The 11,961-nt window shown below is 38.1% G+C and overlaps 1 protein-coding gene across 2 annotated transcripts; it reads left to right on the top strand.

Moving 5' to 3' along the window:
- Positions 1-3,994: 3,994 nt before the first annotated feature.
- YAE1 (YAE1 maturation factor of ABCE1) lies at positions 3,995-11,143 on the top strand. 2 transcript variants are annotated; one of them, XM_081079623.1, is made up of 3 exons: positions 3,995-4,354; positions 5,713-5,834; positions 7,427-11,143. In XM_081079623.1, exons 1-3 carry the CDS (start codon positions 4,226-4,228, stop codon positions 7,848-7,850), a joined length of 675 nt encoding a protein of 224 aa, XP_080935749.1. In that variant the 5' UTR covers positions 3,995-4,225; the 3' UTR covers positions 7,851-11,143. The 2 variants fall into 2 exon arrangements, with proteins under 2 accessions (XP_080935749.1, XP_080935750.1); XM_081079624.1 differs by having other exon boundaries at positions 4,183-4,362; positions 7,427-10,098.
- The last annotated feature ends 818 nt before the right edge of the window (positions 11,144-11,961 follow it).

An 11,961-nucleotide genomic window follows, 5' to 3' on the forward strand; every position in this document is an offset into this window, starting at 1 on the left:
TGCAAAAAACATATTTGCAATTCATGTATCTGACAATGGACTTAAGTTCAGAATATATAAAGAACCTTTAAAATGCAAGAAGGGCACAACTCATTCTCTGAGTTCACTCGCACTTTCCTCTCAAGGGTATACTTTCGTGTTCAACATACCGTTTTTTGCTTTCCTGCAAAACAGAAATAAATAAATAAAATAGAATGCAATGAGACAACCCAATTTTTTTAAATGGGCAAAGACTTCATTAAAAAGATAGGCAAATGGAAAATACGTACAGGAAAACATATTCAACATCATGTCATGTGGAAAACAAAAATTAAAACACAGTGAAATGGCACGACATATCTATCAGAATGGCTGATATTAAAAAGACTGACAATTCCAAGTAAGGAAGAGGATGTGGAGCAGCTGTCACTTCAATACACTGCTTGTGGGAGTGTAATACCACTTTGGAAAACAATTTAGCAGTTTCCTATAAATTTTTACTTACCATCTGACCCAACAATTCCACTTCTAGATATTACCCAAGAGAAATAAAAACATATGTACACAAAATGACTTGTTCATAGGAATCTTCATAGCAGCTTTATTCAAAATAGCCCAAAACTGGAAAAAATCCAAATGTTTGCAACAAGTGAATGGATACATTATGGTGCCTCTGTACAATGAAGAGTACTTAGCAAGTATCAAGAACAACCTACTAGTGCGTGCAACCACATAATCTCAAAAACATTATGTTGAGTCAAAGAAACCAAATACACAAAAAGACAGATAGGATTTCATTTCTGAAAAGTTCTAAAACTGGCAAAACTAATCTTGAGTGATAGAAATTGGATGGGTGTTGCCTCAGGGGGTGAGGAATTGACTGCAAGGAAGTAAGAGGGAAATTTCTAGGGTGATGGAAATGTCTATATCTTGATTGGGTGGTGGTTACACTGGTGTATATATTTGTCAAAATACATCAAAACTGTCCACTCAAAATGTGTGTATATTACTGCATGTATATACCTCAATAAAGTTGATTTTTAAAACTATATTCTTGACATTTATATATACTATATTAAATACAGAATACTAAACAAATATATAAATACTGTATCTAACAGTATTTCTTGATATTGCAAGTGGAATATTGATCTTTTACATTTCTAGATGGTTATTGCTAGAAAATAAAGAAGCTATTGGTCTACTTTTTTATACCCAAAGACTTTATCAAAGTCCCTTATTCTATTTTTATATGAAGCCCTTTGGGTTTTCTAGGCACACAAACTATAAACAGCAAAAAGAATAACTTCATCTCTTATTAACTAACATTTATATAGATTACTTTACCTCTCTTATTGCATTCACTAGGCTCATAACAACCAGCGTGGGCCAGGGAACTGTGTCCTACACAACTAGACTGAGAAACGATGGCTTGAACTGGAGTGGGGGTGTGGGAGGCAGACAAAGGGGAGAGAAAAAAATAAAAGTGGTGAAGGAATGAAATATGCTTATACATTTCCTAATATTGCAACAGTTTACTTTCCTTGACTAAAACCTCTTGAATTATTCTTTTGATAAGGTACTAGATTCTCTTTTGATACATATTCATAAGCTAACTTGTACGTTGGGTATTTTTTGATACTAACTTTATCAAGTGACAGTGAGGCTGGCTTCATGAAATGATTTAGGGAATTACCATCTTTTTCTTTGCCTTAGAATGTAAATATATATTTTTTTAATATTTTGTTCTTTTAAAAGGATTTAACTATAAAATTATCAAGTCTCCATCTTATTTTTATAGATATTTAATCTCCAATTTTTCTACCATGTTTCCCCGAAAATAAGACGAGGTTTTATATTAATTTTTGCTCCAAAAGATGCATTAGGGCTTATGTTCAGGGGATGTCATCCTGAAAAATCATGCTAGTGCTTATTTTCCGGTTAGGTCTTATTTTGGGGGAAACACAGTATCATAATTTGTCTCTTCATGTTTCCTACTTGTTGGGTCAGTTTTATTAGGAGGTCATTCATATCTCCTAGGTTTTCAAATGTGGTTTTTGTTTTTTGTTTTTAGTTTCAGTTAGTAATTTGTAATATTTGAATTTCATTACTTCCTTTCTCATGTCTATCTTGTATAATTTTCTTTTTTTTTAATCAGGATCAAGAGAGGATTATCTGTTTTATTGGTGTTTTCAAAGAATCAGCTTTTGGAGTTATTTATGGAAGTTTTGGAGCTTTCTATTTTATAACCTCAGTTGTTATCTTTACTGCTTCCCTTACTACCATTTTGTTTCTAATTAAGATATACAGTAAGTTTATGTGTTTTTTCCTTCTTTAATAATAAAGACATTTAAGCCTATGGAAGGGACAGCTTTCATCTAGTCCCATGTTTTTTGGATGTATTCTGATTTTAATTGATTACCGTACGTCATTTTAATTTTTATTTCCTTTTTGATCCAAATGTTATTTAGGAGGGTGTTTCAAATGTCCAATATTACAGTTTAAATTATTGTTATTTTTATTTGTATTATTTATTACTGATTCTGTTGGATTATGATCACAGAATATGACCTGTAAAATCCCTATTCTTTTAAGTTTATCAAGGTATTTTTTGTGGTCAAGTATGGAATGTTTCTATACACATTCCATGGATCTACTCTCTGAACACTTAAATTTATAAACTGCACCACCCACCCACCTTCACTCACATATTCATGGTGCTACTGAGCTAAGTTTCAACTGCTCACTGCTCCTACGCCAAAGATGGAGAGACAAGGGTTTGTGAATAGAAAAGTAGGTTTATTCAAAATGCCAGCATTTCGAGAAGATGGCGGACTACTCTCCCAAAGGCCACCTTTCCGTTCCTAGAACAGTCAGAAGGTTATAGAGGTACACAAGAAGCAGAACAAGGGAACGTCCTCTGGGAGGACGACTCCTGGGGTCTGTTTTATTCCCCGTTGGTTATCTCAAACCTGGTCTTAGGGGTGATTCATATATCATCGGACAGAAAATCACAGTCTGCAATCTCAACCTGGTTGCTGGTGTCGGGATGGCTGAAGGCTGACTCGGTGTCTTGCAAGTTAGTGTTCTGCTGATTAATTAGATGAACGAGGTATGCATGTAGCCTTGGGCAACAGTTATATGGGGCAGTGAGAAGAAAAAATAATAAACTACAAAATAAAGTAAATCACACTATAATTGAGTAAACCAAGCTAGATTGCTAAATCCTTAAAAGTATACCATCACCCTTACAATGGTTCCCCTTACTTTTTTCCCCACAGTATGTATCATTCATGATCGTGTAACAAACTATATAATTTACTTATATAGTGCTTATTGTTAATCTGCCGTCAATTTTACAGGAAAGTCCACAAGAGTCTGGAAATTTTGTACCATTCACTGATGTGTCCCAAAAGCCTACAACGTTGCCTGGCACACAGCAGGTAGTCAAAGAAATTTGCTAGACAAATAAATCATCGTGACCACATGAGCATGCCGAAAAAGGCAAAACCGGAATACTACTGGAGTCATTCATTCGCTAGCACCTGTTCCAGCATTTACTGCCGTCACCTTACTGGTGCTGAGTATATTGTAGATAAACAAGTCTCCGCCCTCATCACGGAGCCAGTAGTCCGCTTCTAGGAAACCAGTGAAGGATACTGTGAATCAATGAGACATAGTTCAGTGTCATAAGCGTCCTCTACATTTATTGAACTCAAAATGGCCGCGGTGTCTAACTTTTCGATTCTGTTTTCCTTTGCTCCACGCTCCTAATAATTAAAACGTCGGGCTGTCAAATCCCTTAACGCAGAGGGAGATTCTAAAAGACACGGGAGTCTTTGCCTAGTAATAGCCCGTCAACTGAACTACACTGAATGGTTTTCCAAACGCGCACGACTCCAAAACCCAGTTTACTGGGGCGACCCGAGGAGAAATGCAGTGCTCGCAAAGGGTTCAGGCCGTCTTGACCCGCAGAGGTCAAGGTCGGCGGGCCCCGCGAGGAAAGAACCGCCCCGCCCACCACAGGAGTCCGCCAACACTTCCAGTCAACTGAGGGACGCCGACCACACCAGGGGCGCAGAGCGCCGGCGGCACGCAGGACCCAGCCGAGGCCGCCCCCGCCGCGCACGCGCGCGCGCACGCGCAGCCGCCCCGCGAGCCCCGACTCGCGACGTCGCCCCGCCCCTCAGACCGGAAGGAGTTGCGGGCGTTTCCTGCGCTCGGCGGCCTTGCGGTTGCCTCGGTGATGTCGTGGGTTCGAGCCGCAACTTTCTTCGGTGATCAAGGAGAAGAGGGGGAAGTGTTTGACGAGGAAGCGGACGAGTCGCTCCTGGTGCAGCGGGAATGGCGGAGCCACATGCAGAGACGCGTCAAAGTAAAGCTGTGTGCAGGGCGCGGGGATCCCTTGATACGCCGGGTCGTGGGGAGGGGGCGCGAAGTTGTGAAGAAGCTGGGTCCGGAGATCAGAGGCCCGAGTGGTCCCGGCCTGGCCAGGCTTGGTGCACGGTCGGGCCGGCGTCCGGCTGGGACTTCCCGAGGACTTAGGTGAAAGCGTGTGAAACCACAGGGAGCGTTCCTCCATGGGCCATTGGGGGGTTAGACGCCGGGTCCGACCAACATGAGCCATCTAAACGTGGAAGAGACTACAGGTTGATGAGGACCACAGAGAAAGCGGGTGGAGGAGACGTGCATAGTATAGAAACTGACTGCTAATTAGGGCGGTCAGAGGACGTGCACACAGTTTACTCGGCTTGCGCGAGTGGATGAGGGGCCCAGAGTTAGAGGCGGCGTTAATCTGTGCGGGAAAAGCGAGCGTAAGGATGCTGTCAGGGCAACGAGGGCAAGCTGATGTGGAATGCCGGTGGCTAAGGGGGGAGATATTAAAGTCAATTTCTTTTTCTATTTCTTAGGAGTGATTTGTCCACTTCTAACTTGTCTCACTATTCAATAAGACTAAGCTTAATACCACACACCCAGTTTCTAGGTGGAGCCTTCGAGTCAGGACCAAGTAGTGAGGTCCACTTCTACTTAACATCCTTGCCAGCAATTAATTAAATTGCCAGTAAATCTGCTTTTGTTTAATGTTTCAGTAAAATAATATTTGTTTAGCCCAACAACCATGTTGTCAGTTTTAGAAATACTTTATATGAGGCGGGGGCGTCTGTTACTGAGCATCTTTTGAGTGCTGTGGCACCAGAGGAGATGCAGGACAAAATCCCTGCCCACAGAGAATTTGTGCTTTGATTGAATTTAGGTATCAAGCAAAATTTCTAAAACCAGACTTGTCATTTTCCTTTTGCTAAACCAATTTCCTCTTCCTCTACTCCAGTTAATTATTCAAGACTTTCAATAACTCTACTTACTCTCAGCCTCCTCACCCTCCCACACCAACCCTATCAGTTGCAAAGGGGCCAGACACATAATTCTTCTTTCTAAGTATCTTTGCTGTGATGCCTTTGCTAACACAGGACTTTTTAAAAACTGTATAAGAATTAGTACTTTTTTAAGTGTACCAAGTAAGTCTAGACTTCAAAAACGAGATAAACCAATCATACGTTTTTATGAGCATAGCCTACTTTGCGTGGCTATGCCATACATTACAGACCTTATGTTAAAGGTCAGGAAAGTCTTATTTCATCGATTTTCTAAATTGGTTCTATGACTTTCAGGGAAAATCTACAATGGTTCACTTGATGTTAGTTACAGCTGCAATTCTTCATTCCTTATTTTTAGGAAGGTTATAGAGATGGACTAGAGGCTGGCAAAGCAGTTACTCTGCAACAAGGCTTCAATCAAGGTTATAAGGAAGGTGCAGAAGTCATTATAAACTATGGACAACTCAGAGGAACATTGAGGTAATTTTTTAAAACTTGCCTTTAACTTACCTTAAACTTAAATGCTGAGTCATTTTAACCTCAGTACTACTGGAGGATTTTTATAAAAGTAATGTGTAAAAATAAAGTGTTAAAATGCTTTTCCTAGTGTTAAATCCACACAAGTGCTACAGAACGTAGAATGATAATGCCTTCAAAAAGTCAAAATTGTGGCTTTATCCACTTTAATAAGTGAGCCAGGTGTTGTCCTTTATGGCAAAGCATTGATAGAAAGGTGTGTATTTTTTGCAACCTGAACTACCACCAATTTCAATATCAAAGTAATTTAAAATATTTTCAGGTTTTGAATAAAGCTTTTAGTCTTGCACATGTGACAGAACGCAGTATTACAGACTTCTAGACTAGAAGTACGTGACAAAAATTACGGCTGGTATAGAGAGAAAGATGATACCATTTCCCTTAGTCCTGAATATTGAACACCTTTCAAGACCCCATAGTAATAATGGCATATGGAGCAAGAAGCACGACAGGGTTGTCCTCTTTGATACTTTATACCTTTTAAACCACCCTTGATAGAGAAGATGCTGCAAAGAATTATGGTTTGTAAAAGGGTAAAAAATAAAAGTCATCAAAAGGAAAAAAATAATGACTGTGTTTAAGGTTTTAGAAAATTCAATGCTCAGGAATCAGAATTTGTAGTCTACTACAGTAGGAAAATGATCACGTGCTCATCTTCACATCAAGTTAATCTTTTATAATCTTAGAAAGTTTATCGCTAAATCTTTATATCAATTGATTCCATTTTCAAAACATCATTATTTTTAACAACCATTTTATGTCATGGTTATCTGAACAATCTGAAATATCAAAAATCAAAAGTGCTGTCTGTACTAGAAAAATAAAGAAAAATATTTATTAGGACTAGAAGAATTCTAACCTTCTTCAAGAAAATGGTTAGCTCAGCAAACAGTCTGTTTATAACAAAGTTGGGAAAGTGAAGTTGCCTCAAAACTTTTTTTCCTAAGCTTCAGTTTTAATGGCAAGCAAACGCTGTATATGATTAGAACAATGGCTTTCAACCTTGGCTGCACTTTGATATTAGCTAGGACGTTTTAAAACATAATACCTCTAGAGATTCTGATTTCATTGGTCTGGGGTGTGACACGGACCTTGATAGTTTTAAAAGCTCCCCGAATGATTCTAATGTGCATCCAAGATTGAGACTCACTAGTTTAGAAGTTGTTTGATATCCTTAAAGGAGAAACTGGTGTATCTTTCTCTAATTTGTATCCCTCATCAGCAGGAGCTACACAGTCATAAAGGGGAAAATCTAAAATGAGGAAAAGTAGATGTGAAGGAGGGGTTATGAATTATAAACAGTTTATGTGATTGAGTACAGTTGTTTAATTTCTATTGAAAGATAATATCCTTATATATATATTTTTAAATCCTGTTTTTACCATTGTTACTTTCCTGATTTTTACTTGCATTATTATTAATTCAGTTTTGCATGCTATTACCTAGAAAAGAAACATTTAGGGCTTAGTATCAAAAATTCTAAAAGCCTGTGATTATTTTTTTCCTATTTAACTCTTGTTTATATTTTCATTCAGTGCTTTGCTCTCCTGGTGTCACCTTCATGATAACAGTTCGACTTTGATCAGTAAAATAAATAATCTTCTGGATGCAGTTGGCCAGTGTGAAGAGTGTGTTCTCAAACATCTGAAATCAGTCACCCCACAGCCCCATGTTGTAGATTTATTGGACTCCATTCAGGATATGGACCTTTGTCATGTAGTTCCAGCTGAGAAAGAGAGTGATAAAGCTAAAGATGAAAGACTCTGTGAAAATAATGCTGAGTTGAACAAAAAATGTAACAAGAGCCTTGATGGGGTTGACTGTTCATCTTCACAATGTGGTCAGGAGCACACACGTTCTGAAAACCCAAGTCTCTCCTGGATCTTAGAGCAGACAGCCAGCTTAGTAAAACAGCTGGGAGTGTCAGTAGACATATTACAGCACCTCAAACAGCTGTAAAAGTTCACTTTCCTAATGAAAATAACATTCAGAACATTTCTTAGAGTGTTTTGTTTCTTAATAAGCGTACCAAAATTTGTACTGGTGTCTACATTGAACACTTCACTATCCTTCATGGAAGTTTGAAATGACTTCAAAATTAACACTATTAAATGTAACATAAGTCTTTTTTCTCTGTCACTGGTAATTTTTGTGTAACTTAAGATATGCTCAGAAATTCCCGTTGTCATTGTCATTTTCAAATTTCTGATCCAAACCAAGCATTTTCAGACTCACTAGCAAAAGTAGACACAGATCAAACATTTTATAAGGACCTAACCCTGCTTTCTGCTCTGTCACCACAGGTGGTTAGGACCTCATCACCAGCTAATCAGACCAGAGTTACTAAAAATAACCTAATGGCTAATATTGTAAATACACACACACACATATAAAACATATGAAGACATATTTTGAAAGTATGAGGTTGTAAATGTAAGAAACCGAAGAAATGTTTATACTGATCATTAAAAACACTAAAAACACAAATATTTGTTTCAATTTCATGTTAATTAAAAGTAAAAACAATTCCTTGAAAAATACAGAAAGTACATTTCATGTTTAATCTACTTAGTTTTTAAAAGTATTAAGGAGTTAGTAGTGTTGCCTAACAATTTGCCAAATTATTATATCTAAACTGTAGTTTTGTTTCATGTTCACATAGGAATAAAATACTGAAACCACTGACCTGTATTCTTAGTCTGGCATAGATAAAATTATAATCAAACCTTTGCTCTAGGACTTAAGCATATAAGATCAGGAAAAGATTTTATATCACTTTTTTGCCTGAAACAAATTTATGTGAAGTGCCTGACGTCAGAAGCACCCCAATAAGCACCCCTCATTGATAACCTTCATTAGTTTTTCACCAATATTTATATCTACCATCTAAAAGGCAGATACACTGAGACAATGAGAGAATCTGATAAAGAGTCAAGGGATTGAGAAAATGTAGTACTGTGATCTTAACTTCCTCAAAGTTCACAGAACATTAAGGAATTGAAACAAATTTGAAATCGAAAGACTAGACAGTGATTCAGGGTTTACTAAAACATGCTGAAAACCTATTGACATTTGACAGCTGGATTTTTTTAAAAGTTTACCTCTCTCTAGATGTAAACACTTTCAGAGATTTACTAATTTCTAATCTTTTTTCCACATGTGGGTACAGGAAAAAATCCCATCCTCATGGAATATAAGCAGGCTCTATAAAGTCTTTGTGTTGCTCTGTCCATTCTAATGATACATCTCAAGAAAGTCACCCTGTGTAAAAAATTTCATGAGTGCAGCAAGTCTTGAGATTTTATCGGGGCTCACTAAGATTCCCTGAACGTAACCCCATGCCACCATTAGAAATACAGTGTTTTCGTGTAGATGGTCATAGAAAAAGAAGGCAAGAGAATTAGCTGAGTTGATGAGGCTGTCGGGTTGAAACTATCTCTTAACATTTGCTTTGCCTTTTACAAAATACAGAAGTTCCTGGACTGCAGAGGAATATGAATGGTATTCTCACACCTGTGCTCCAGGAACGTGCTCCAGGAACGTGGTTCTGCCAGAACCAACAAGGGTGAGGGAAAGAAACCCGTTCACCTTAGTCTTTTACCTTGCCTTACATGCTGTAGGCCTGCCAAGTCTTGCCAGGAAAAGGCCCTACATAAGCATAAATGTAAGGCAGGATCGCCCCAGAGCAGGCACAGCCAGAGTTTCAAGGCCTAGGACCGTCATTAGGTCTGAGGGATTCAGCTTCCTTAAAAACCGAAATCTCACCTGAAATACGTTGTTTCTAGATGCTGATGTATCTGGCATTTTTCTTTTTTTTCTAAAGGTGAGAGTGGAGAAGCCCACAATACTATGCTTTTCTGACATTTCAGTTGCTAGAGCTGCTGAGGCCACCAAAATTTTTGTGATAAACAGGAAGTGGGCAGCTGAATTCACCCACCTGAGTCCTTATCTCCTTGGTATCCCTAGCACTGCATATTAACTGCTTCTGTGGTAAAGCAAAATAAAAACCTTGCACCAAGACCAAGTTGTGATTCTCACCCATCTTCAAATGAAAATTAAAGCTTTGTGTTCCAGTCTGAGATACAGAGGAATAAATAGAGACAGAAAGTATGTAGATATATAGGAATAGGGTATAACTTATTTTGTAAACCTTATTCTTAATTTCAGGCCAATGGATGAAGTAAATATGCTGTGTTAATAAACTACCAGTCAGACTTCTTGCTCTCCCGAAATTTTCAAATCTCCATCGTTAAGATACCACCCCTCCATGTTGCCATTCTTGCTTCTGCTCTCTGTTACTGCCTTTTCTCCGCAAACTTACTGGAAGAGGAGTCTGTTGTCACTGTCTCAAATTGCTTACTCCCCATTAACCCCTCAGCTTCAATCTCCTTTTGGCTAAGGTCCCTGATGGCTAAAGCCACACAATTTCCCCTGGTTTGTTTTCAGTCCGTCATTGGACATGATGAACCATCCCTCCTTTTATAATCCCTCCTTCTGCAGCAGCACTTTTTATTCTACTTATCACTACTTACTTCTACTGGATAAATTACACGCTTGAGTTTTTCTGGGCCCAAGCAGCACTGTCAATCTGATCGCCCATCCTGCCTCCTCCTCCCCCTTGCACACAATACTTTACGGATACTACTACTACAATGTTTTACAGATAATTCTCAACTTCTAATTTTACTCATCCCTGACTCTTCTGCCCAGAATACTTTATTCCACAGCCTTCCTAGAAAAGTCGTACTTATCCTTCAATACCAGCTAAAATTTCAACTTTCTCAGGCAGAATTAGTTGCTCTTCCCACTGTTCCCTCTGCATCATTTTGAGTATCTCAAACTTCAATTTTTTTTCAAGAAAGTGCCTTATTCATTGTTACATCATGAGCACAGACCCTGTACATAGATGCATGGTGGTGCTTAGAAAAAAAGTAAATGAATCTACTAGCCAAAATGAAAATAAAACCAGAAATTTAAGATTCCAAAATACAACATGTTATATTCTTTTGTTTTTAGAAAAACTTTGTGTTTGCCTTTTTTAAAACGTTCCTTTTTGTTTTTCATGGCAATAAAAATCCACATATATAAATTTTATCATCTTGTACCAGACTAAATTGTAATTGTAATAGACAATAGTACTTACCTATCATTAAAAATTGCACTAGTGAACAACTAATACTACAATATAATTTTTAAAGATACAAAATTATATTTATAGTACAGTTTCAGCTAATAAAGGACAGGAAAATTACAAAAAAAAATCTGGAAGGACACAAAAATATTAGTTTCTAGCAGGATGCCTGGTGCATAGTATAATAATAGTAAGAAGGAGTTGGAGGAAATAGAGGCATGAAAAAGTAATACTAGCTAACACATATGGGCACTATTCTGAAAACTTTACATATGTTAATATGTTTAATCCTTATAATAACCTTATGCAGTGGAACTGAATTATCCCCATCCTAGAGATCAGGAAACCGGGGCACCAAGAAAACTAACTTGTCTAATTCCCAGCTACTAAATGGCCCTGTTGAGATTTGAGGCATGGCAAACCTAGCTCCAGGGTTTGCTGAGAACAGAGGCACACAACATGACAACAGTAGCAGTGACTGCTTAGCAGAGAGACTAGGAACTATATTTCCCCCTTGCTGTTCATTTCTACTTTGCTGCATTTTTCAAATCTGACCCATCCAACAAGTATCTTTCTATAAGATGTGTGTAGCAATCAGCAGCTACTAGGAACAAAAAATTTACCAGAAGTTTGTTTGCTGCACACCTAGAAGAGAAATATCATTCCTTGCTGGGAGGAGAGAATCTTTGTCATCCAGGAAGTGGTCTAGAAAAGTCTGTTTAGCTTATACAGAAACTAAATTCCCCTTGGACTCCTTAGACTTTCTACACTCCTGGTGGAGAGGATAATTTGTGTCACTCATTTGTGATGATTTCTTTAGCTTTCCTAAATTCCTATTTTCAAAAGCAGGGTGTTAGCTTACTACTTATAAATATAGTATGTATTGCTACAGATCTGCGAAAAAGAGCCAAGAGTCTTTAAGATACTCCAAACTCCATT

The sequence above is a fragment of the Rhinolophus hipposideros genome (assembly GCF_964194185.1).
Source record: "Rhinolophus hipposideros genome assembly, chromosome: 18".
Classification (NCBI taxonomy): domain Eukaryota; kingdom Metazoa; phylum Chordata; class Mammalia; order Chiroptera; family Rhinolophidae; genus Rhinolophus; species Rhinolophus hipposideros.